Consider the following 27,641-nt stretch of genomic DNA (forward strand, 5'->3'; position numbering starts at 1 on the left):
AAGTGCTCATCACGATGAGCTGCCTGTTTCATTGCTCTGATCTATGGGTGTGTAATGACTTAGAATATAACACAAGAGATTTTTTATTTAGGCAATTATTGTAAGCCACTGTTTTAGTTCTGTTTCTATTAACTCTCCCGATGCTCATAAAAACTCTTTGAAATTCCTGCTATTACTATTTGCATTTTACAAATAAACTATTGAACATAAAGATACTGTGTTTATTGTCCAAACTTACACATAGTAAGTGGCAAAGCCAAGATTTTAATTCAAGTACTCTAAATTAGGGGTTGGCAAACTGTGTCAGTGAACTGTTAAGGGCCAAATACTAAGTATTTTATGCTTTATGAGTCATGAGAAAAAACAAATTTCAATAAATATTTTATTGAAAAAATATGATGGACACTGAAATTTAAATTTCATATAATTTTACAATTATCACAAAATAGTTCTTTTAATTTGTTGTCAACTGCTGAAAAATGTAAAAACCATGTACATGGGTCATACAAAAATAGGCTACAAACTGAATGTGGCCCATAGGAGGTAGTGTGCTGACCCTTACTCTAGATCTAGAAGACTATACACTGTTACTGCCTCTCACAGTCTACACAACTGAAAAAACAATGCCTGGTTGGTACCACACAAATCCTGGGATCTTGCATTCTCTAGGAAAAAAGTCCCACCCATCTTGACAGATCTCTCTTCGCACATTCCCGATCCTAATCTGACTCCTAAATACCTCACAAATAGACCTTACTGAAGCCAGTCAGACCATGTCCTACCTTGTTTTCACAGTGCTCTCTAAGGAAGATATAAAGGATCTTGTATGCAACTCTACCTAAATTGTACTTAAAATTGACCCCTGAATACGCTACACGTTGGGCTGCCTGCCCACTGCGTATTAAGCATTAAGCTAGACAACGGATATTAAGCGTTAAACTGAGGAAGGCTACAGAGGCCATGCTTTAGAAGAGGCGGCTTCAGTGGTTAAGGAGGGCCTCGACTGGGACAGATGGAGTCACAGGGGATCCTGCCCACAGAGGGGGTCCTCAGCCTCAGAATTGCGGAAAGGAAGCTCTGGCCTCTTAGGAGGAAACCCTGGTGGCGCAGTGGTTAAGAGCTCCAGCTGCTCACCAAAGGTCAGCAGTGGGAATCCACCAGCTGCTCCTTGGAAACGCTATGGGGCGCTTCTACTCTGTCCTGTAGGGTTGCTATGAGTCCGGATCGATCCGATGGTGGTGGGTTTGGTTTTTTAGTTTGGTTACCCTCTTAAGAGGAAAAAAAAAAAAAAAGCTACACTCGGCCACATTTGATTCGTCTTGCAATCGGTCCCAAGAGCGCGGTAACAGTGTGTCACACCTCAGTCACCACCGACCACGGTCCTACAAGAGGTCCCGCCCCCACTCACAATAAGGACCAGAGATTCGCTACCGCGCGCGCAACGTGGCTGCGTCTCTCACACACACACACACACACACACACACACACTCACTCTCACTCATAATCACACCCCACACTGACGCAGTCACACACAACCACGATCACCCTCGTCCGCAGGTCACACACACGCACAAGTAACTCTGAGGTTCCAACCTCCACACACCTCATCCGCGCCAGAGGAACTCCAGGCCTCCACACTGAGTTCCGGACCCGGGTCACCTTAACTCACCACACGGATGCCGAAGACCACAAGGCCAAATGCAAATGAACCAGAGCTCAAAGTTCATTCGCCACCCGGGGTCCTGTGAGAAGCGTAACCTCACCCGGAAAAGCCCGGACGCCGACACACAGCAGAGCACCGGAAGCCAGGGGCGCGCCACTCCTCACACGACCTCCCGGGAGGCTCCCCGGAGCGCCGGCCCACGCGGGAGTGCGCACGCGCACTCGGCCGGTCCTCGCGCGGGCTGCGGCTGGTGGGTCCGGGGGGCCGGGAGAAGGCCGAGGGGGGGAGCGTGCGCTCAGGGCCGGAAGGCGACACGGGGAGCGGGAGCCGCGCGGGGAGGCGGGCAGGGTGCCGAAGCCCGGGCCGGGCCCGATGATTCTGAGGAGGGAACCGGAGCTGGCCCCGCGGTTTCCAGACACCCAGACCTGTAGGAGCGGGGGCCCCGGGTGCGGCCCGTGGGCGTGACCCCGAGGGTGAACGTTTGGAGCGAGCTCCACGGGGCCGGGCGGGGAGTTGTCTGTTTTGACCTAGGGAAGCCCCGGCGCCGGGAGCGGGCCTGGCAGCACCGGGCGTTCCTGTGTGCCGTGTGTGTGCTGTGGGCGGGCGGGTGTACCGAACGGGGGCGGTCTCCTGGGCCCCACCTGCAGCTTTTTGGATGCGTGCTGCTCCGGTTTGGTGCGGCGATTGCGTGTGCAAGTGGACACAGCCGTGTTGTTGTGCGGGGTTTCCTCCACTTGTGTCTGTTTTCAGATTAGGTGTGAGTTGTGTGTGGGACTGTGACTGAAAACGCGAAAGTGTTTTGTGACTTTTCCTGGAATTGTGCATGCGCTGTCTGAGATTGTGAGTGGCATGTGGGGACTACGGTGTTGTGGTTTTGTGAAGTATGTGTGATTGAATGTACCTGTATATGTGTGTGTAAGGAGCCCTGGTGGTGCGGTGGTTACAGCGATGGACTGCTAATGAAATGTTGGCAGTTCAAACCACCAGTGGCTTCGAGGGAGAAAGATGTGGCAGTCTGCTTCCGCAGAAATTTACAGCCTTGGAAACCCTATGGGGTCGCTGTGAGTCGCAGTCCCCTGGAGGGCAGTGGGTTTGGGTTTTTGGTATACATGTGTCTGTAACGTACTGTTACTTGTGATGGTTTTGTGACCAAGTTGACCTAGATAGTTGAATGAGAAACTCTCTTTGTATGCCCATGTCTAGTTAGGTATGTGAAATTTGATTATCTGGACATTGGCCATTAAGTGTGCCTCCAGAGTTGTGACTCAGTAGCAATTTAGCAAATAAAATTAGAGGTATAAGTAGTGGAAAGGAAGAGGTAGGAGATTTTCATAGTTGCCAGATGGTTAGGTTATCTGGAAACATCGCATGTTGAAATGAATAGTGCTCCATGGGTATAGCATGGGGGGGGGGACTATTTTCACCCATAACCCAGTGTGTTGACATGAATAGTGCTCCATGGATATAGCATGAAGGAGAAAAAAAGAAAACAAAACTATTTTTACCCGTAACTACCACTTTCAACACTTCTATAGGAGTGAGCTTTCCTGCTCCTGGATGAAATCTATAACCAGGGTGAGTAGCTTCTTCTAGCATTTTAAGATAATAAAAAGTATTTGGAACACTTAATCACAAAGCTGGACTCATTTTAGTAATTAAAATAGCTGTGTTACTAGTTAAAATATTCATTGTGGAAGTCAATATTTCAGACTTCATTTAGCAAAATATTATCCTCTCTGTCTAGATGCACACAGAGGGGAAAGAGTACCTATCAGTTTCTTTTCTATTTCCGCTACCTGGGCTACTAAAGGAGCCCTGGTGCGCAACGGCTAAGCGTTTCCCTGCTAGTCAAAAAGTCGGCAGTTCAAGTCCATCAGGCGCTCCTTAGAAACTGTATGGGGCAGTTCTACTCTGTCCAGTAGGGTCGCTATGAGTCGGAATTGCCTTAATGGCAACGGGTTTGGTTTTGGTTTGGACTACTAAAAAAGAGCCCTAGTGGCGCATTGGTTTACCGAAAGGTCAGAGGTTGAAACCCACCAGTCAATTCTGGGGAGAAAGATGTAACAGTCTGCTTCTGTAAAGATTTACAGCCTTGGAAACCCTATGGTGGCAGTTCTACTCTGTCATATAGGGTCCCTGTGAGTCGGAGGGAGCCCTGGTGGTGCAGTAGTTAAGTGCTCGGCTGCTAACCGAAAAGTGGGTGGTTGGAACCCACCAGCCATTGGGAGGGAAAAAGATGTGGCCGTCTACTTCTCTAAAGATTACATACAGCCTTGGAAACCCTATGGGGCAGTTCTAGTCTGTCCTATGGGGTCCCTATGAGTCAGAATAGACGCACCTGGTTTTGCTTTTTTTTTTTTTTTGAGTCAGAATCGACTTGATGGCAATAGGTTTGGGTTTTTTTGGACTACTAAAAAGTATTGTTCAGTAGTTAATACTTACATTAACTATTAGTGAACTAATGATAAAAGTAGTTAATTTTTAAAAATTAACTGTGCTTGTTAAGTAGTATGATACAGGCAAATCAGTAAGGAGATGTAGTAGAGAAATAGAAAATCCAGATATTTCAAACATATAGGGGGAGGTAGTATGAGAAAGATGGCATTTCACATCAATTGAGGAAATGTACATTATACAACATGTGGTATTGCTAAAACAACAGACCATACGGGGGAAAAACGTTCACAAGGCAAAAATACTTGGTCATACGAGAAACTAAGAAAAATTATTTGCAACTTAGAACAGGTAAAGGGTTAATTTCCTAAATTTTTAGAAAAAGAGAGAATGCCAAATAATTAGGAAATGAAAACCCACTAGAAAAATAGGCGTACTATAAGGAAACAAAAAAATTCTTAAATGCCTTAGAAGATTATTCTCAGTTATAAGAAACATATCAATCAGAACTATAATAGAGACCTGATCGGCAAAGATTACAAAGTTATCATCAGCTGTATTCATCAGGTTGTGGGGAGTCAAATATTCTCACACATTCCTGGTAATAGTGTAAGGTGGTAGAAGGTCCATGAAGAGCACTTTGAAACTATGTCACAAACCTGTGCTGCATGGGTGACGGAAGGCAGAGCTGCAGGGGCAAAGCATGGTGTTCCCCCTCTCCAGGTTACAACAGGGTGCCCAGAATCCATTCAGCTTCACCAAGAGACTGGATTCTGGCACTGCGGAAGGAGGAGGATTTGTCCATTCTCTCACAGATCTTGCTGCTGGGTTTGTGGGGGATACACAGAGTGTGCAGGTACTAAACCGGGGAAAATTGATGCAGATTTACCTGAGAGTTATTCTGGGAGATATTCAAGTCAAGTGTGGTTTCACATGATTGTTTGGTCTCACATGGTTCCTTATATCCTTCCATCTCTGCCTTTTCAGAACTCCTCCCAGAGCTCAAAAGAGAAAGTTTCATCTCTTGCAAATCTCAAAGCCATGTCTCAGGTGAGATAAGGTTTCCTTTCTCCTTTCTGAAATAACTTTTTTTTTGTCCTCTCCAGGATATATGAACATTCGCTTCCCTATCTTTAAAGTCCTGGATATTGGGATTTGTTTCCATGAAAGTGGTTTCCAGTCAGGGTCAACTAGGGTGGGGCAAACATGTAGCCTACAGGGCAAAATTTAAGGACACGCTCACTCTCAGGGCTGTGTCTCTTTAAATTTTGCACCTTTGGTGCCTCTCCTACCTCATGATAGTACTGATTTTTTCACAGTTTCTCCCACTCCAGCCAGATAAATTTTAACCTTTTCCAAGTGCACCTTCTACTTGTAGCCAGTGTTAATGTATTGATTGGGTATGTCATTCATCATCTCTTTTCTCAGTCTTCTCTCAGAACTGCGGCTGGACTAGAAATTTATTATCTTGATTTAAATGAGAATATATGACTTGGAGGCATCTACCTTGTCTAGACACTGATTTGAGATCTAAGTTGTGAGTGGTCCGGGGGCGGACAAGGAAAAGCGACCATCTCCACCGACCTAGGTTTTACAATAACAGGATAGAAAGTAGAATTGGTAGATCATATTATTAGTTTGTGGCAAGATATTCTGTCTTGTGAGATTTTCAGAGTAGAAGTGGAATTGCAAGCCTGTACAGACACTGAGATTTTGCATTCCTCCTCTCCGATCCCTCTATGTCACCCACAACTGCCAGCAATTCCTACAAACCAGTCAGCCAATGAAAACCTTCCAGTATTCCAATGCTATTCCAGACTTATTCTGATCTTTTTAGTTTCTCGTAATTATTTTATGTAGCTGCAGGAGAGAGCAGTGCGTATGCTTAGTTCACCCTACTCAACTAGAGGTGTAACTCTTGAAATATTTAGTTCTTGACTTAAAGGTGGTACTTTGTGCTGCTTTCATATCTTTTTTTCAGAAAATTCCTCTTCATCTACCAACATTTAAAATATTGGTGTCCTCCAGATGCTATATTGGTTCTGTTCCCTCTTTTTCTCTATGCATAATCAGATGCACTCTGAAGGCTCCTCTGATCATGTGTCTTCCAATGACTCTCAAAATACCTCTCTCCATCTTAGACTCTGTCCAGAGTGTCAGAACCATACATCCAGCCTCCAGCAGGTAGAACCACGTGTACGTTCCACGGACACTTCGAGTGCATTTCCAAGGCTGACCTCATTACCTCCTTCAGTCTAGCCTACTCCTTATTCTATTTCTATTTCTCTTTTCTAGTCCCAGCATCCACCCATTTGCCTATGCAGATAACCCAAGAGCTACTCTCTCTTTTTTTCACTGTACAACCAATTTATGACCAATCCTTTTGCTGCTCATCAGGTAGGAACCAGTTCTTCCCTGTCCAGCCCACTAATACCACTGTAATCTAGGTGGCATCTCTCACAGTAGTTATGTAATTGTCTTTCCCGTCTAACACACCTCAAGCCTTCTGCAGTCGTCAAGAGTGTAGCCTCTAAAGTATAAATTTTCTCACATAATATATGTGCTGATGCAAAGTGGGAGAAATACCACAGTGGAATGTGTAAGACATTACACTGTGGGGAGGAAAGTCTTTACAATCTACACCAAAGACTAGTAATCATTAACAGTGTTGATTGCCATTAATGCCTATTGATGATTAATAAATATATTGGGAGTGTCCTTGATATGGTTTTTCAGATCATTGCTCTGAAAGAAGAAATCCAGTATTATTTCATAATATGCCCACTGCCTATTTATCCAAAAAAAAAAATCAAACCTGTTGCTCTTGAGTCAATTCCAACTTATAGTGACCCTATGGATAGGGTAGAACTGCTCCATAGGGTTTCCTAGGAGTGACTCGTGGATTCAAAGTGCCAACCTTTTGGTTAGCAGCCAAGCTCTTAACCACTGCACCACCAGGGCTATCTCTATACACCCTTTTATTCTTAGAAACAGCCCAAAGACTGTTTCCTAACATACTGAGCTTTTTCCTATTTCCTTATTTACTAATTGATTTTCCTGTCCCTTTGAATTTTTGAAAGCTGATACCCTGTATTCCTACAAAACAGATTTTATTGTGAATACAACAATTCTATGTCTTCAGTGAAACTAAGAGTATAAAATAAAATTTTTCTTTGTGTTGTGACAATTTACCTTATACATACTTCTATCGTTGGAACTGTAACACTTGTTATTTATTTACATGTATGCCTGTCTTAGCTTGTAACTTCTCATGAGCAGGGTCTGTGTTTTTTGCTTTTAGGTCTACCAGGCAACCAGTCACTCAAGGTAAATAGGATAATCTCAGTATATATTTTTAGCATAAGATGATAATAAATACAGAGGAATACATTTTTACAGTGTTTTTTCTGTAATATAACACATTCAAGAAGAAAACTAGTTCTGACCAGTGAATATGGTCAGAACTAGGTCCCCAATATCTAGTTTTCATCCAGCTCCAACCACTAAAGGATGAACTAGAGTGTGCCCTTACAGGGGTCAGTGTCATTCAAGGATGTGACTGTGGACTTCACCCAGGAGGAGTGGCAGCAACTGGACCCCGCTCAGAAAGCGCTCTACAGGGATGTCATGCTGGAAAACTATTGTCACCTCATCTCTGTGGGTAAGGAAAACTTGAATCTTTCAGTGTTACGCATCTCTTTCAATAATTCCTGAAACATATGAAACTTTGAATTTAAGGGATCATAGGTGACGAATCTCTCTCGTTAGCAGAAAGTGGTATTCTGCCCTCAGTTGCTCAGTGCAAGATACTAACTTTGGTAAGACGTAAATGTATACCTAATTTGCCACCCTGAAGCTGTACCTTTATCTTCCCTCAATAGCTCTGAAGCCCAAGCAGCTTAGACCGTCTCATTTTTCGTTATCAGGGTGTCACATGACTAAACCCGACATGATCCACAAGTTGGAACAAGGAGAAGAGCCATGGACAACAGAGAGAGTTTATCCAAGTCACGCCTACCTAGGTGAGTCTGATTAGATGGAACCTGGCAGACATTAAATCTCAGGTAGTTGACATCTTTAAACGTTTTTTTCCCTATCTTTCTTTTTTGTTATTCTTGTAAAAACACATGATACAACATTTGCCAACTCAACATTTTTTGCGTGCACAATTTAGTGACATCATTTACATTAATCATTTTGTGCAATTTTCACCAATAATCATTGCCAAATTTTCCATCACCATAAACAGAAACTCACTGTGTCCTAAATAATGACTCCCCTTTTCTCCTTCCTTCCTGCCCCTGGTAACCACGAATAAACTCTGTTCTCTGTACATTTGCCTAGTCTAGATATTTCATATAGGCAAGATCATACAATATTTATCTTCTTGTGACTGACATGTTTCTCTCACCATAATGTTTTCAAGGTTCATCCATGTTGTAGCATGTGTAGGACTTCATTTCTCTTTATGGCTGAGTATTATTTCATTGTATGTATGTACCACATTTTCTTTATCTGCTTATCTGTTGGTGGACATTTAGGTTGTTTCCACCTTTTGGCTATTGAGAAGAGTGCTGCAGTGAACACTGGTGTACATGTGTCTGTGTTGCTGCTTTCAAGTCTCTTGGGTATATGCCTAGGAGTGGAATTGTTGGGTCATATGGTAGTTCTGTGTTTACTTTTTTGAGGAACCACCAAACTGTTTTTCACAACAGCTGTACTATTTCGAATACTCACCAGTAGTGGATAAGGATTCCAGTTTCTCTACATCCTCGCCAACATTTGCTGTTTTCTACTTTTTTTATCTTAGCCATCCTAGTGGGAGTGAAATGGTATCTCATTGTGGTTTTGATTTGCATCTCCCTAATAGCTAATGATGGAAACCCTGGTGGCATAGTGGTTAAGTGCTACAGCTGCCCACCAAAGGGTCAGCAGTTTGAATCCACCAGGCGCTCCTTGGAAACTCTATGGGGCAGTTCTACTCTGTCCTATAGGGTTGCTAGGAGTCAGAATCGACTCGATAGCACTGGGGTTTTTAATAGTAATGATGTTGAACATTGTTGGCCGTTTGTATGCCTTCTTTAGTGAGATGTCTATTCAAGTCCTTTGCCCATTTTTTTGATTGGCTTTTCTGTCTTGTTGTTGTTAATTTGTAGAAGGTCTTTGTATATTCTAGATATTAAACCTTTACCCTATATATGGAGTTCTGGTGGCACTGTGATTAAGCGTTTGGCTGCTGACCAGAAGGTCGGCAGTTCAGATCCACCAGCTGCTCCTTGGAAACCCTATAGGGCAGTTCTACTCTGTCCTTACAGGGTCGCTGTAAGTCGGAATTGACTCAATGGCACTGGGTTTTCTTGATGTTTGGTATCCTGTATATGGTTCCCCAAAATTTTCTTCCAGTCTGTAGGTCATCTCTTCACTTTGTTGTTAAAGTCCTTTGTTGAACATAGGGCTCTATTTTTGAAGGCCTGAGATCTTTGAAGTGAATATACATGGTTGACTTCCATGCCTCTGAAATCGAAATTTTAGTTTTGAACATCACTATCCCTGTGTAAATCCTTTCCTTGTTTGCCTTGTATTTAAAGAAATATTGGCTGTTTTTACCTTACCAAGAATCCCCTCCCTGCTTTGTAGTATAATTTGCACAGAGATCTTGAGTGTAAAGTTCTTTGAGTTCTGACAGAACTATAAACCTAGGTATCCCACACCCCAGTCAAGGATGACCCGCAGAGTTCCATCAGGCCCTTTTCAAGTCAGTCGCTCCCACTCGGGCAGTCACAGTTATGACTTCTACCAGCATAGACCGCTTTGCTCTATTCTAGACCTTTTCATGTCAGCTGTCTTTCACTTAGCTTAATGTCTGAGAGATTCATACATGTTTTTGCATGTGTAAATAATTTAATTGCTGACTAGCATTCCATTGTACAAGTGTACCAGTTTGTGTATATATTTCCTATTGGTGGACATTTGGGACGTTTCCAGGTTTGGGCTATTACGGATAAAGCTGCTCTGTACATTCGTGTAAAGATATTTCTGTGGACATGTGTTTTTATTGCTCCTCAGGAAACACCTAGTAATCGTATTGCTAATTCATGGGGCAGGTGTAGGTTTAGCTATTTTAGAAACTGCCAAAAAGTTTTTAAAAGTTACTATACCATTTTATACTTTCACCAACAGTGTATGAGAATTCCAGTTGCCCTACATTCTCTCCTACTGTTGATATTGTCTGTGTGTCCATTTTGACTGTTCTGATGGGTATATTATGGTATGTCTTTGCAGTTCTAGTTTAGATTTCTCCTGTGGCTAATGATGTTGAGAATTTTTTCAAGTGCTTTTTATATCTTTTTTGGGAGTGTTTGTTCAAGAGTTTTACCTATTTTTTATTGGGCTGTATATATTTTTCCTTGAATAGTAGAAGCTCCTTCCATATTCTATATAGAAGTCTTTTGTCAATACATGCATTTCAAATATTTCCCCTAGTCTGTGGCTTCCCGTTCATTTAACAGACTTTTGATGAGCAGAACTTTGATGAAGTCCAATTTATCTCTTTTTTTCTTTCATGATTAGTTCTTTCAAACAAATACTTGCCTACCTCCTTGGCTGTGAAGATATTTCCTTTATTTTCTTGTAAAAATATTGTGTATTTTTTGCTTCTATTATTAGTTCTGTGGTCCATCTCATGTTAAGTTTTACATATGGTATGAGGTAGGGTCGAGGGGCTATTTTCTTCCATGCGATTATCAATTTGTTCCATCATGATTTGTTAAAATGAATTTCTCTGGTGATCTTGTTGGAAGTTATTGTATGTGTGTGTCGGCCTGTTTCTGGGCTGTCTGTTCTCTCCTTTGATGCGCTTTAAGTCCTCTTGCCAGTATCATCTACTCTTTGATTACTGTAACTCGATAAGTCTTGAAGTCAGAGTAAGTTCTCCAACTTTCTCTAAAATTATTTTGGCTATTCTACAGCCTGTTCTTTGTCAAATACATTTTAGAAGTAGCTCTTGATTTCTTTAAATAAATGTGCTGGGATTTTGGGGTGAGAATTGACATTTTAGCAACATCGAGTCTTCTGGTTCATGATCACGCTGTATCTTTGTATTTTATCTAGCTTCTTTAATTCCTGTAAGCAGTGATTTATTATTTTTAGCATAGAAGTCTTACACATATTTCATTAAATTTATCTCTAAACTTTTTATATTTTTTGATGCAGTTGTCAGTGGTGGGTGTATTGGTTTCCCAGGACTGCTGAAACAAATCATCACACAGTGGGTGTGGCTTAAAAGAACAGATATGTATTCTCTCACAGTTCTGGAGGCTAGAAGTTTGAAATCAAGGTGTTGGTAGGGCCATGCCCCCTCCAAAGCTTCTAGCAGAGTATCCTTCCTTCCTTCCTTCTTCCAGCTTCTGGTTGCCTTGGGTTGTGGCAGCATAGCTCCAATTTCTGTGTCTGTCTTCATGTGGCTGTCTTCCTATGCATCTGTCTGGCTCTGTGTGACTTCTCCTCTCTTATAAGGACCCTAGTCATATTGGATTAAGGCCCACCCTGCTCCAGCATGACCTCATGTTAACCAATTAGATCTGCAAAGACCCTGTTTCCAGATAAGGTCATGTTCACAGATGCCTGGGGTTAGGACTTCAACATATCTTTTGGGGGAATACAATTCAACACATAACAATAGAAATTTGTTTTTTTTTTTTTTTATTGCAGTTTGTTGCTAATATATATAAAAGCAATTGATTTTTTGTATTTTGACTTTGCATACTCCTACTTTGATAATTCACTGATTGTAGTAAGTTTTGTTTGTACATTCCTTTGGACTTTCTATGTATAAAACATGTCCTCTTCAAATAAAGAGACTGCATTTCTACATTTGGAAATTTTATTCCTTTCGTTTCTCTCTCTTATTCTGTTGCACTGGCTGGGATCTACAGTACAATATTGAATAGAAGTGGTGATAGTGAATATTCTTAGCAGTTCGCTAAATTTAGAGGCATTTAATATTTTACCTTTAAGGCTTAACGTTAACCGTAGGTTTTTCATAAATGTCCTTTATCAGATTATGGAAATTTTCTTCTTTTTGTAGTTTCCTGACCATTTTAACTGTGAATTAAGCTCACAATTAACAAATGCTTTTTTTTTGCACCAGTTGAGATGATCATATGATTTTTCTTTTTTAAACTGTTACTATGGTGTATGACGGCAACAGGTTTGGTTTTTTCCAACGGATTTATGGTATATTATATTGATTAATCTGAATCATAAACCAGCTTTGGACTCGTGAAATGAATCCCACTTGGACAGGATGCATTATCTTCTTACAGATTGTTGAAATTGGCTTGCTTATATTTTGGTTAAGGTTTATGTATGTTTTCACAAGGGTTATTGGTCTGTAGTTTTCTTTTCTTGTAACATCCTGGAAAAGTCTTTTTTTTTTTTTTCTTTTAAATCAGAGCTGTATTAGCCATATCAGACAAAGAAGACAAAACTGGGGGTGTTTCCTCCTTATCTATTTTGTAACACACTTTGATAAGCTTAGTATTACTGCTTCCTGAAGGGTTTGGTGAAAATCATCACCAAGCCTTCTAGACCTGTGTTTTGTTAATAATTCAAGACTTCTGCTTCCAGCCCTGAGAGAGTAACAAGGTCTGCAATTATCCTCCTAAGATAGTTAATAAATTTGGATAAATTAGCCCTGTAGTAAAGACTGTGCACGTTTTGTCCTAAAAGAGCTTAAACACAAGCGTCAGAAGGATTAAACTAATCCAAAAACAACTGAAACAACCAGAAAAGAGGACAAAAATGTTTTCAGATAAATTGAACAACAGGCGACATAGGTCTGGATTCTTGAGAAAAGAAAAACAAATAGTGAGTCCTGCTTTATTCCAGGCTCTTCATCTGGAGGCAACTTCCAGACTGTAGTCCAGAGAAGGGAATCCAAAACACCTGAAAATTTTACTGATTGAAGGGGACCAACATTGGAGTTGCGGGGGGCTGAGGTAGTTAGAATTTGCGGGACGCAGTTCCCAAGGATCAGGAGCTATGCAGAGGCTTCTCCAGAGCTGCAGAGGGCTCCCCAGTTTTTCAAATCTGCAAAGGGTTCCCCTTGCTTGTGTGTAGGTGAAACTCTATGAGACTCGGTAAGGACCTGTTCCAAGGAAAATACAGTTAGTTGCCACTGTGCTGTAAGGTGAGCAATTCCCAGCCCCTACACCGCACCGGGAATCATTTTACTTCCCCATAGCCACAGTGGAAGGAACCTGTTAATATACAGGCCATTAGATGGACACCCTGGAAAGGCCACACGTAAGTGTGGCTAAATTAGCCCTACAGTAAAGACTGTGCATGTTTTGCCCTAGAAGAGCTTAAACACACATCTAAAGGATTAAAGTAATCCACAAATAAATGTTAGGCGTCTGTTAGGTCCTCCAGGAAGGAGTTGCAGAGGTGGAGTAAAACTGTAATGTGTTTTTTATATATTGTGACATCTGTGAAAAATAAAAGGAGAAGAAAGCAAGATTCGGCATAGTAAGCCATCAGACCGTGCTACAGATCTGACAGCAGGATTGGCTGGGGAGAGCCTGTGATCATCATGCAGATCTGAAAAAGTCTCAACCAACCAAACAGGGCAAAGATTATCCACTAGAGAAGTCTCTCATGAGCACTAGAGATGACCAGCCCCTAGTGCCCTCATGGTGTTCAGCCATTGGATGACGGCTCCTTCAGAAGACCCTGGCTTTGGCTCACAATCTAAGGAGCCTCCTGAAGACACAAACAATTAGAAGCTGTCAACAAACTTGACTTATTGCACATGAATGACAAGTCCTTCTTGAAGAGAGGTCTTAGTAGCACAACTCTGTAACTCCCACAGAATACCAGAAAGAGACTAATAACCTTTATGAGAATAAAGCCATATCATGAACTCAACAACATAAAACTCACGGTGTCTGGCATCCAATAAGGAGCCCTGGCGGTGCAGTAGTTAAGTGCTTGGCTGCTAACCAAAAGGTTGGCAGTTCAAATCCACCATCTGCTCCTTGAAAACCCTATGGGGCAGTTCTACTATGTCCTGTAGGGTCACAAAGAGTCAGAATTGACTCAGTGGCAACAGATTTGGTTTTTTGGTTTGGTTTGGCAGCCAATAAAAAGTTATTAGACCTGTGAAGAATTTGGTTCAGATGTCGAGATCAACATCTGACATAATGAGGCTTTGTATGGAAAACAGGGACGATTCCCAAACTGGCCCTATGGCGTGTCTGGCTTTGACTTTTATTCTGTGGCTAGAGGGTGGGGCCAGGGTGAGGATTACACACCAGGCCAGGGCATGCATGGTCTGAACTTCCCGCCAGCACCAAGGGAGAGAGCACGTGGGCTTTCTGATTGGCTTGCCAGGTGTGAGGGAAGAGGGGAATAGGGAAAAAAGCGTCTCAAACGTTGTCAGCAGTAAGACATCAAAAATGCAGTCAGATGCTGTTACACACGCAGACACTAAGCAGAAGAAAATGGGAGTGGCTGTATATCAGAAAAAGATTTCAGAACACAACATTAAAAGCAACAAAGAGGGACATTTCATCAGAAGTCGTGACAATCTTTAACAGAGATTTAGTATACAAAGGTGTTTCTCACCATTTTTTTTTTTCCTTTCATTATCACTTCTTCCATGGAGCCTTTTTAGACTTTTTTTTTCTAAATGGCCCTCCCCCATGAAATTTTAGTACCACAAATATATATATTATGTATCTGTTTATGTTGCTTTTTGGAGTGCCACAATTCATTGTAATATCTGATACTTTTTTTGGCCTTCCCCCAAAATAATTTTTCCCTCCTTAGGGGCAGTGTCATCCCCATTGAGAATGCACTAAATATGTGATGTGAAAACTGACAGAACTAAAAAGAGCAATGTAATTATAGTTGGAGATATCAACGGCCCTCCCTCAGTAATTGAGAGAACAAAGAGAAAGAAAATCGTAAGGCTGTAGAAGACTTGAAAAACACTATCAATCAATTGCACCAAATTAACGTTTACAAAATATTCTGCACGGATCATTCCCAAAGATAGACCATACATACTGGGCCATAAAACAATTCTTAAAAAATTTAACAGGATTGCAATCATATAGGGTATGATCTCTGACCATAACAGAATTAATTTAGAAATCTGAAACAGAAAAAAACCTCCAAATTCCCTGATTATTAGGAAATTAATCAACCGATTTCCTAATCACCTATGGATCAAAGCAGAAATCCTAAATTAGAAGATACATTGAGCCAAATGATAATTAAGACACAACGTAGCCAAATCTGAGATGGAAAAATAAAAGGGAAAAGAAAGACTGTTTCTAAGAAAAAAAGTCAAGAAAATTCATTACCAGGAAACCAGCACTCTAAGAAATGTTAAATGAAGCTCTTCTCAGGAGAAAAAAAAAAATTATGCCAGATGGGAATTTGAATCTGCAAAAAGGAATGAAGAGCACTGGAAATGGCATATATTTTGATATATATAAAAAATGGCGATTTTTCTAACTTTTAAATCTCTTACAATGATAATTGACTTTTTAAAGCAAAAGTTGTAACAGTGCATTGTTTAGCACACTTACACACTGTGTTTATATCTAACAACAGAACTTTAAAACACATGAATCAAAACTAATAGAACTGAAAGATATAGACAGATCTACAATTATAGTTGTACATTTCAACATGCTTCTCATTAATTGTTGAAACCGAAAAACACCACTCTAATTTACCTTTATATAACCGTCTGTTCAACAGAAGTAGAATATATATTCTTTTCAAATGCACATGGAACATTCGCAGTGGTAGACCATATTCTGGGCTATAAAATAAGTCTCCATAAATATAGGAGGTTTGAAATCAAACAGATAGGTTCTTGGACTACAGGGAAGGTGAGAATTCAGTAACAGAATGATACCTGGAAACTCCCCAGATATTAGGGAGTTGAATACCTTAATGCGTTCCTATTCACAAAGGGACATGGCAGCAGTGTTTAGAGAAGCTTTATGTGTGGTTATGTGCCACACGGAAATAATAAAAATGTCCATCAACAAGAGCGAACAAAAAATTATAAATAGAATACTAAAGAACAGTAAATATTCATAAAACACAGATATAGGAAACAACATGAATGGATCTCAACTGGTATTTTCAACAAAAAATGAGAGGCAGAATATAACAAACTTTATGAGTCCATTTACACAAATTAACAAAAACAGGGATAATTAAGGCCCCTTTCTATAAATATGCTTAGGTGAGAATACTATAACAAATCAATAATTTACCATAATTCCAGAATACAGTGACTAACTCCAACAGAGGAGATATGATTGGAGAGGAAGCATGAAGAGGGTTTCATGAGGGTGATGACTGTTCTGTTTCTTCATCTAGGAGGTGTTCACTTTTTAATAAATCATTGAGCTTTAAATGACAGTTTTTATAATTTAAAATAATAGCTAACTAACATAATTAATGTAATTGATATCACTAGATTGTAACCTGAAAAATGCTGAATTGCAAACTGTTATATATATATATATATATATATATATATAAATAATACCTTAAAAAATCTGTGGGATGCACTAAAATAGCATTAAAAAAATTGTCCTTTTAATTCAGGGTCTGAAATCATCAGGGATCTAAGCTCTCACCCTAAGTAGCTAGAAAAGCAAAGCAAATCAAACTCAAAGTTAATAAAAGGAAAAAAAAAAAGACTAAGGTGGGAGTCAATGAAACGCGTAACAGAAACACAGTAGTGAAAATGATTGAAACCAGAATTGATTCATTAAAATAATTAATAAACCATAGACTAATCAAGGAAAAAGACAGAGATTACAAATATCAAACTTGAAAGAGGCTACATCATTATAGATCAATAAAATTAAAAAGATAATTAAGGAATATACAATTTTATGCCAAAAGAGAAAGTAGGCAACACTTCCCAACTCATTTCATAAGACCAGCATTATCCTCATGGAGCCCTGCTGGTACAGTGGTTAAGAGTTCGGCTGCTAAGAAGCCGGTATAAAAAAAAACCTCCAGTTGATAATAATTATAAACTATGGACCAAAACGTCAGCAGTTCAAATCCACCAGTCACTCCTTGGGAACCTTGTGAGGGACTGCTACTCTGTCCTATAAGGTCGCTATGAGGCAGAGTCAACTCGATGGCAACAGGTTTTTGAGTATTATTCTCATACCAGACCCAGACAAAGACTATGAGAATAGAAACTATACATCAATATCCCAAATGAAGCTAGACAGAAAAATTCTTAACAAAATATTGGAAAACTGACTCCAGTAATATTTATGAAGGATAATGCATCATGACCAAGAAGCAAAGTTAGTTTAGTATTCAAATCTATAAATCAATGTAATTTGCCATATAAAGGTGAAAAGGGTCTAAAATCAAGGATCTGAACTGCCACCCTAAGTAGCTAGAAAAGGACTAAAGGAGAAAAACCATAATAAGATCATCTCAGATGCAGGAAATAAAACAAATTTAATCCCTGTTTATAACAAAACTGCTGAACAAATGAGCAGTCACAGGGAATTCCTTCGGCTTCGTAAAGGGTATCTTTGAATATCCTATAGCTGCCATCACTTAGTGGTGAAAGCCTGAATGTTTTTCCCTAAGATTAAGAACAAAGAAAGATGCGTACTGTCACCACTTCTGTTGATATTGTACTGAGGCCTTAGAGAGGAATTGTCTTTATTTGTAGGTGACATGATTGTGTACATAGTAAATTCTAAGAAATTTACAAAAAAGCTTTTAGAACTAATAAGTCAGTTTAGTAAGTTTTAGATCAAAGTTGGGAAGATTTTGGTCGATATTTTTACAATTATTTTTTTTGCCCCATTCTCAATTATATTTTAAACTGCTTTATGCTGTCCTATAAGTCGTTGGGATCTATCATTCTTTTTTTTTTTTTTTTTAAGTTTGGGTAATTTCTGCTAACCAGACTTCCATTTTACTGATCACTTACTCTCTTGCATTTATTTGTTGTTAAACCTATCCAGTGAATTTTATATCTGAGATATTGTGGTTTTTTTGTTTATAGTTTCCTTATTTCTCCTGAATAATCTGCCCATTATTTCCCTATAGATTTATTTAACATATTTATCATACTCACTGCCGTCGAGTCGATTACGACTCATAGCGACCCTATTTATCATTTTAAATTCCTTGTTTGCTGATTTCACCATATGGGACATAGTATCAGGTGTGTTTCTGTTGACTGTTTTCAGTCTCTCTGTTGGTCGCATTCTCCCGTTCTTCCCAGGAAGGCCTAGGCTATGTTGTGAAGACGCTGCATCCTTTTTCTTCCTCTGAAGATTGCCGAGTGTTAGTCTATCAGGCAGTTATTTGAAGCTCATGTTGATTCTTCTGTAAGACTGCTTTAAAGTTTTTTAGGTTATTTATATTTTAGTTTCAGGGTGTCTTAGGGTGTTGCTCCAAGCCCTGGGATGCGGCCTTTACTTCTAAGAATGGCTTTTCTGCGGCTTCACTGGAAAGATCAAGGTTTTAAAAGCCTCAGGACTGGAATTGCAAAACTGTTTCCCGGAGCTAAGCAGTTGCTGAAATCTTTGCCCAGTTCTTTCATCGCTCTAGCTTTCTTTCTCCTTTGGGCTCCGAGCAGTCTTACCCTGCATGAGTGCAGTTAACCAAGGATTTGAGGGAAGTTTATGCCAGCTTTGGGGCACTCCTTCTATGACTTCTCCGTTCCAGGATCTTGTCCTTAATGTGCAGTCACTATGGTAGCCCTGAACTCCAGCTCCCTGAGATCTGTCCCTTTACGTGCTTCATCACGTGCTGAGGGCACACAGTGGAAAAGCTGGAGACGTGTGGATCTTCTCAGGTGTGGTTTCCTTCAAAGGCTGTATCCACTCCAGTTTCTGTCTGCTCTTGGTCACTCTTTAGTACCTTCAAACAAGTTGTTTTTAACAGTTGGCCCATAAAAAATCCGTTGCCATCAAGTCGATTCCAACTCACAGCGACCCTATAGGACAGAGTAGAACTGCCCCATAGAGTTTCCAAGGAGCACTTGGCGGATTGGAACTGCTGACCTTTTGGTCCATAGTTTATAATTATTGTCAACTGGAGGGTTGTTTTGATGCCAGCTTCTTTGCTGTTACCAGAATCTGGATGTCAAAGCCAGCAATTCTCAAACTTTTCAATCTTGCGACTTCTTTACACTCTTAAAATTATTAAAGACTTAAAAGAGCTTTGTGTGTGTGTGTATGCGTGCATGCATGCATATATGTGTATACCCTATTAGGAATTGAAATATAAAATTTAAAAATATTCACTTATTAATTTATTTAAAACAATAATAAACCTATTATATATTGGCATAAAAAGCCTATTTTTACAAAAAAAAAAATTTCTGAAAGAAAAAAATTGTGAGGAAAGTGGCATTATTTTACATTATTGAAAATTTATTTAATCTCCAGCTTGAGAAGATAGCTGATTTCTACATCTGATTACATTGAATCTGTTGCAATACGTTGTTCTAATCAAAATATATGAAGAAAATTTACCCGCACACATATACCATATTTTTACACACATAACATGTGCCTTCTACATTTGCCAACCGCACCACCCACAAGGTATTTTCATAAGCACTGCTATGCCCATTGATTTTACATGTTGCTGTAAAAAACATCGTAGTGCCCTTACAAAAATACCTCACACGGGGAGGGCGCAGTTGGCAAACAAATGTAGAAAGCACACATTATGTGCATAAAAATATGGTATGTAGTTTGAAAACACATAAGTACCTTAATATCCTTTTTAGATTATCATGGATATTCTTCTTTGATACTACAGCCAAATTTAACAAGTGGTAATTTTTTAACAGTTATTTGCAATATAGAATCTGAAACCGTAATGGTGAACTCTTGTATATTGTTACATAAAAATTCATTGTATATTTTGCATTTTGAATGAATATTTTATCCATGCATTTTTTTATAATATGTATTGGTCATTTGGGAAGTATCGACTTATTGACTTATATAAATCTTCTAAATGTTGACACATTTCCCTATACAATATTTAAAGGCAAAAAAAGGCACCCCACATTTGTTATTATCACCAGTGATCTCATCAGAAAGTCTTTAATTATTGGAAAGCTGACAAACTCACAGTGGCAAGTACATGCTCTCCAACATAATGATATTCACTTGAAAATTTGAATTTTATCATGGCAACAAATATTTACAGATGTTTTCCTTAAAGCAACAGGCTCCCTCTGTTTGTTTTCAAGAAAATGTCTACCACGTACCCAAGTCTGAATAACTCGCAGTCATACTTTCAAATGAAAATACTGTTCCCAGAAAAGTGGATATTCAGTTCTCAACTCAAATGACACGAGAACTTTTCCTCATGAAATACATTACACTCTAGTGTGTAACGGAAGTGCTGCATGCATGCTTCTTAATTCACACACAGAATATAGAAAAAATCTGTACACAGGTAGTAGATTTAATAAAATTTGTGATTTTTTCCTGCTTTTTTAAGAACATTCTAAAGTGAAACTTCTCTTTCCTGTGAGTGTGCGGCAGTTAAAAATACAGTGACTACTCTCACAGATGGAAACCCTGGTGGCGCAGTGGTTAAGAGGTACGGCTGCTCACCAAAACGTCAGCAGTTGGAATCCACCAGCCACTCCTGGAAACCCTGTGGGGCAGTTCTGCTTTGTGCTATAGGGTCGCTATGAGTCGGAATTGACTGGATGGCAACAGGTTTGTTGTTGTTGTTGTTGTTGTACTATCACAGATTGGTGCCAGTGGTCTAAAATTAATTAAGGTGCCAGCATTTTACTTGCCATTGCTTTTGCCCCATTAGTGCAAATGGTAACTCAGTAAAAGACAAATGAAGTGGTGTTATATTCATGAAAATAGTTTGACCTTGAAGCCCTCCCCCTAAGTATCTTGGCTACGACAGGGTCCATGAATCACACCTCGGGAATGGCTTGCTTATTTAGGCCTTTGTTGTTTTTCTTGTTTCTTTAGCATTTTCAGTTCTGTATCTTACTTAGACTCCTGTATTTAGGAATTTTTAAATCTATCCCCAAAATAAAAAGGAAATCCTTGTCTAATATTTGTCTTCCTCTTAGTTTTCATTTTCTTTCTTTCCATTCCGTTACTTCTTTTCTGTATTCAGTCTCACATCCCATTCTCATCGAAAGACCTGCACTCAGATTTCAAAATCTGTATGACTTAGGCCAAACTGATACTTTTAGAGTCACCATTTTCTTTCCAGTAACCTTTGTGCTTCATATCATAGTAGTGGGCATCATTGCTGATATCTACCCACCTTTTTCCCTGAGTGTTTTTTCATGTCTTACTTGTTTATCTTCCCTTTGTCAAGCAATAAATATTGGTTGAATAAATGAATTTTGTTTCATTAGGCTCTCATTGGTGTCCTTCTGATGTGTCCCTAAAGGAACTTTATTCAGTTCTTTATAAATGTCTTGCAAGCTACAGTAATCCAATCCATTCTCCACTTGTGATTTGTTTTATATGAATGGCTTTCGGATGGACGTTTTCGGCCTGTTTCTCCCACTTGCACTCTAGTGATTTATTTTAATCTACCTACAGGAAAACAACAGCGGGCTGTCTCACCTTTTGGTTATCAATAACGTCAAAAGTAATGGTTGTTATCTTAATTTTATCCTTATTTATTTCTGTATCCTTTTTTTCCCCATAGTCAGCCTTTATAGTACCAGGTTCATTTTATAATCTCTGTTGTACTTTCTTAATGATCTCTCTACAATTTATGGTATTTTTTCACTCTGTGAAATATTTTTACATTCTCTCATAATCTCATTGCCACTGACATCTTCCAAAATGAGAGCCATAATTGTTTCATATGTGGAGTACTGTGATTACTATTTGGATTTGTCATAAAATTTTCCCAGTTCTTTAAGTTTATATTAACAATATCATAAAAAGATATTAGTATATGAATTTTAAATCCTTTCTTTTTCAAAGGCTGACAATAATACTGCATCTAGTTATTCCAAATGTATTTCTGTGACAGAGAACTTGCTAATCTCTATTTGTTCTAGTTTCCTACAATATGCCATACAATTGGGTTTATTCTTACACTGCAATTTTGATTATGTTACAGATACTCTGTGTCCATCATAGATCCTACATATCCTTTAGTTAAAGGATCAACTGTCACTTCCTCCATGAAATGTTCCTTGACTACTCCAGACCATGTCTATCCTTTTTTTCTATATTCCGTTTCTACTTTGTGTCTGTGACACATGAACAAACATATCCTCATATATAATCCAATAGTTTGATAACCTGATTCAACATTGTTTTGTCTGAGGCTTCTTTCCCCGTCTGGATAATTCCTCCAAAACAATGTCTTCTGTTTTTACCATTCCATACTACAGTTTGTAACTGAGGCTAGGTATTAATAATTTACCCCATTGGTTGCCTGTGATACCATGCAGGGAAGATATCTTTCTCATCTATTCAGAAATCATTTACGGTAAGTTCTCCGTATGTGTACCTGCTGAGATTACATCCCCTTCCCTCAGATGACAGTGCATTAATGTATAATCAGAAGGATTCAAAGAAGATAGTCAATAAAATATTGATTTCCAAGAGCATAAGTTTTAATTTAGAAGTCAATATTATAAAAATGGATCATTTTACATATTTATGTAAAGATATCAGGTTGTTGGAAGATTTATTGAAATAAATGATCCAGGCCATAATTATATTCCAATTTTGGACATATTAAGTCATTGAACAGTACAAAAAATATGTGAAAGCTTTTGGAAAAATTGGATCGTAGCATGTCCCTGAAGGTACCTGAGGTTCTCGGGAAGGCAGCCTACGCCCATTGATGGCAGCAACAATTGGGATATACAGGTGTTATTACTTGTGTTGCAGATAGGCTTTGCCTTCTGGCTTATTTTATATTCCTAATGGGAAAAGTTTTCCTAATTCTCCCCTCTCAAGAGAAAATAAATGGCAGCTACATGGAGAGTTGGGGCCTAGATTATTGATTAGTGTTTCCCAAAATACTAGGAAATGAGCTTTAGAGAAAGTTTATTTGCCGTGGATCGGCTAAATGGAAGTGAGAAAGAAACAAGTGGAAGCATTTTATGACAGTTATTTAGACATTAGGAGGTAAATGCATAGGCTGTCATCGCCACCTGAACAATTTTCCTTGTCACCATTGCTTACTGTTTAGTACTATATGAATCTGCCCATCTCAGGAACAATCCCTCTTTCACCATCCTTTGTCTTCTGCCGACTTAACTTTGTGTTTGTTACACGTTGGTTCAGCTTATACTTGCAACATGTCAGAGACATGAGTGTTTTTGCATATGCCAATTTCTCCTCATTTTAACAGGGTTTGAGTTAATGTTTTGTTCTTTTTCCCTACCAAGAGATAATTTATTTTGGTCTTTTTGTAAACCACAGCAACTAGACAGATAGTCCCACATAGGTTGTTTGTATCTAAATCCGGTCCACAGCAAATATATGAAAATTCACAGCATTGTTAACTGTATTCTTTTTTAGAAGAAGATGGAAAAGCTGAAGATGTTTTAGTGAAAATCAGAGAATATCAAGACAAGCATTCCCGATCAGGTGTATTCATCAACCACAGAAAACTAATTAAGGAACGAAGTAATATTTATGGAAAAACATTTACTCTAGGCAAGAACCGTATTACTTCAAAAACATTATGTGAATATAAAACTGATGGAAAAGTTTTGAAAAATATATCAGAATTAGTCATTAGAAATATAAACTCTATAAGAGAGAAATTTGGTGAGAGTAATGGATGGGAGAAATCACTCCTCAATACTAAGCATGAGAAAATTCATCCTGCAGTGAATCTCCATAAACAAACAGAGAGGAGTCTCAGTTGTAAACAGGAGCTTATTCAACATCAGAAGGTCCAAACTCCAGAAAACCTATTAGAACATAATGAATGTGAAAAATCCTTTCTTATGAAAGGAATGTTATTTACACACACCAGAGTTCACAGAGGTAGAAGACCATTTGAATACAATAAAGATGGAATAGCCTTCATCCAGAAGTCAAATATTGATGTCCATCCACAAACTCTTATGGAAAAGAAGCCCTATTCATACAGTAAATACGGGAAGTTCTTCTGCAGGAAGTCTGTTTTTATAATGTGTGAGAGATCACAGGCAGAGGAGAAACCCTTTCAATGTCCTTACTGTGGGAATGGCTTTAGGAGGAAGTCATACCTCATTGAACATCAGCGAATTCACACAGGTGAAAAGCCTTATGTTTGTAGTCAATGTGGGAAGGCCTTCCGTCAGAAGACAGCCCTCACACTTCATGAGAAAACACATATAGAGGGGAAACCCTATATTTGTATTGATTGTGGGAAGTCCTTCCGCCAGAAGGCAACCCTCACTAGACATCACAAAACACATACAGGAGAGAAAGCCTATGAATGTACTCAGTGTGGGAGTGCCTTTAGAAAGAAATCATACCTTATTGATCACCAGAGAACTCACACAGGAGAGAAACCATATCAATGTAATGAATGTGGGAAGGCATTTATCCAGAAGACAACTCTCACTGTACATCAGAGAACTCACACAGGAGAGAAACCTTATATTTGTACCGAATGTGGGAAATCCTTCTGCCAAAAGACAACCCTAACTCTCCATCAAAGAATTCATACTGGGGAAAAACCCTATATTTGTAATGAATGTGGGAAGTCCTTCCGCCAGAAGGCAATCCTCACTGTTCATCACCGAATACATACAGGAGAGAAATCCAATGGATGTCCTCAGTGTGGAAAAGCCTTTAGTAGGAAGTCAAACCTCATTCGCCATCAGAAAACTCACACAGGAGAGAAACCATATGAGTGTAAAGAATGTGGAAAGTTCTTCAGTTGTAAGTCAAACCTCATTGTCCATCATAAAACTCACAAGGAGAAACTGTAGGAATTTAGTAAATGATGTGACTTTTTTGGTAAAAACTTTTTAAGTCATAGTAGACCTGATACCCTGTTTATAAGTATAATACTCCACAGTTTAAGGTACTATATCACATATTTACCTACTGTTTGTTAACCTATATAACGTAAAAAATGAGTTACTAGACAAATGACAAAAGTCATTGAAAATTGAAAGTGACAAGCCAGGTTTTTTATTATTAGGTGAGGTAGACATAAACTTCTCTGTCAAATTGCTAGGGGTCCTGATGGTGCAGTGGTTAGAAGCTTGGCTGCTAACCAAAAGGTCGGCAGTTTGAATCCACCAGCTGGTCCTTGGAAACCCTGTGGGGCAGTTCTGCTCTGTCTTATAGGGTCGCAATGAGTCAGAATCTACTTGATGGCAATGGGTTTCATTTTGTTTATTTTCAAATTTCTATAAACATGTAAAATTACTTATTTCAATACATATATTCTTGTGAACCTGTAATAAACAGTTGGCTAACTGGCACTGTTCCATGAAGTGTGAACTGTATTTCTCATTGCAGTATGGAACAAAAATTAGTTGTAACCTCCTCGGAGTTAACCACAGTTCTGACTTCTAACATTATAAATTAATTTTTGCATATTGTAAAGCTATATAAATTAGGAAATACACTGTGTATAAGGAGCCCCGGTTGCACAATCGTTAAGCTCTTGGCTGCTAATCGAAAATTTGGCCGTTCAAACCCGCCCAGCCATTCCATGGGAGAAATACCTGGTGATCTGCTTCTATAAAGATGACAGTCTAGGAAACCCTATGGGGCAGTTCTACTCTGTCCCATAGGGTCGCTATGAGTCAAAATGGACTCAACGACACCTAACCACAACACCATCGTTACGTATTTTTTCATACATGGATGTTCCGCTCATCATTACTTCTCAAAGACTCATCATGATGGCATGTGGCAGAAGTTCGTTTATGTTCATTCTGTGTAGAAGTGTATTATATGACTATATCACCATATTTTGTTGTTGATGGAGTTTTTCATTGCTTACAACTTAGGGTCATAAAAAATGCCTCTGTGAACATATTTGTCTTTGGGCATACATATGTATGCATTTCTCTTGTGTATGTACCTGATAGTGGAATTGCTGGGTTTTTTACAGCGTATGTGGAGCCCTGGTGGTACAGTGTAAGAGCTCAGCTGCTAACCAAAAGTTCAGCATTTCAAATCCACCAGCTGCTCCTTGGAAACCCAGTGGGGCAGTTCTAACCCTGTCCTATAGGATCGCTATGAGTCGGAATCAACTTGATGGCAACAGGTTTGGCTTTTTGGATTTAGGGCATATGTATGTTCCATCAGTTTTGATATACTGCCAAACAACTCAGAACGTTCACAGCATAATTCACTCTGAATGGAAAACAATTATGAACATGGCCGATATGGTGGTGGTTCAAACCAGGGTATACAGGTATAATACATGTAGAAAGGTTTTTTTTAGTCACAGCCCAAAACTTATGTAATACCAGACAAATGTAATAAACCCGGGATTGACTTTCCAAAAAAAAAACCCGTTGCCATCGAGTCAATTCCGACTCATAGCGACACTATAGGACAGAGTAGAACTGCCCCCATAGGGTTTCCAAGGAGCAGCTGGTGGATTTGAACTGCCAGCCTTTTGGTTAGCAGCTGAGCTCTTAACCACTGTACTACCAGGGCTTTAGTCACAATTAATACCTTATTTGAAATAACGTCATGATAGAGAAAGGGAGATACTCAGCATCTCCCTTGCTCAACATTGGGGAATTCTAACTAGAGAAAAATGCTATGAGTATAAATGAAAGGGGGTATCCTTTAACAATGGCCTACATCTTACTGATCATATAAAAATAATGAATATGGAAAAGGCTGTAGGCAAGGTTCACTCCTTATACAACATCAAGGGATTCATACTAAAGAAAGGACGACTAAAAAGAACATGAGGCCTGTCTTGAGGGGGGATGGGAGGATAGAGAGAGTTGGAAGCTGGCAGAATTGTCACGAAAGGATAGACTGGAAGGGTTGACTCATTAGGGGGAGAGCAAGTGGGAGTACGGAGTAAGGTGTATATAAACTTATATGTGACAGTCTGACTTGATTTGTAAACATTGACTTGAAGCTCAAAGTTAATAAAAAAAAAAAAAAAAGAACATGAGGCTTGGGACTCTGACTGGGGAAAGCTAGCTGCCATGAAAAGTTCAGTCATACTGTGACTGTAATGCTAAAGAGTCCATGTGTAGGCGCTCCAGTCAGTACCCGCAGGTGAGCTCACAGTCAGCCAGCATCAGCTGCCACCATGTGAGTGAACCATCTTGGACATCCAGTCCAAGGCGCAGACAGCACCACTGCCCTTATCTCAAGCAAGAGTCGAAGCCAGATATTCAGGCATCACTGAGATACTGTGACAGCTTTTCTAGTCCACCGCCTACAAAACATGGTTTTCACATCTCCAGTGTATTTTCTGATAATGTGTGTACGTGAACAAGCAAGTGTCCTGACGCCCTGTCTCCCCAGTATCAAATCGTGCACAGTGCATCTCAGACTTTCTTGCCAGGTAATGTTTGAATCTCCACTCAATTTCTGATCCA

At 39.4% G+C, this 27,641-nt stretch overlaps 1 protein-coding gene across 10 annotated transcripts; it reads left to right on the plus strand.

Annotated features, from left to right (window-relative positions):
• Positions 1-1,460: 1,460 nt before the first annotated feature.
• ZNF382 (zinc finger protein 382) lies at positions 1,461-26,267 on the plus strand. Of its 10 annotated transcripts, none has more exons than XM_010601606.3 (7): positions 1,715-1,913; positions 5,045-5,107; positions 6,353-6,454; positions 7,359-7,384; positions 7,592-7,718; positions 7,984-8,079; positions 23,632-26,267. In XM_010601606.3, the coding sequence occupies exons 3-7, from the start codon at positions 6,376-6,378 to the stop codon at positions 25,038-25,040; spliced, it is 1,737 nt and encodes a 578-aa protein (XP_010599908.1). In that variant the 5' UTR covers positions 1,715-1,913; positions 5,045-5,107; positions 6,353-6,375; the 3' UTR covers positions 25,041-26,267. The 10 variants fall into 10 exon arrangements, with proteins under 10 accessions (XP_010599907.3, XP_010599908.1, XP_023397284.1 ...); XM_010601607.3 differs by lacking the exon at positions 1,715-1,913 and adding an exon at positions 3,206-3,238; XM_023541513.2 differs by lacking the exon at positions 1,715-1,913 and adding an exon at positions 4,037-4,913.
• Positions 26,268-27,641: the final 1,374 nt, after the last annotated feature.

This window comes from Loxodonta africana, chromosome 11 (assembly GCF_030014295.1).
Source record: "Loxodonta africana isolate mLoxAfr1 chromosome 11, mLoxAfr1.hap2, whole genome shotgun sequence".
NCBI lineage: Eukaryota > Metazoa > Chordata > Mammalia > Proboscidea > Elephantidae > Loxodonta > Loxodonta africana.

Bases quoted from the DNA above. Each gene is read 5' to 3' on its own strand.
- ZNF382 (XM_023541512.2), top strand. From the start codon at position 4,706: ATGTCACAAACCTGTGCTGCATGGGTGACGGAAGGCAGAGCTGCAGGG. The intron at 7,719-7,983 runs GTAAGGAAAACT...TTTCGTTATCAG, and splicing joins TTGTCACCTCATCTCTGTGG to GGTGTCACATGACTAAACCC. The intron at 8,080-23,631 runs GTGAGTCTGATT...ATTCTTTTTTAG, and splicing joins TCCAAGTCACGCCTACCTAG to AAGAAGATGGAAAAGCTGAA.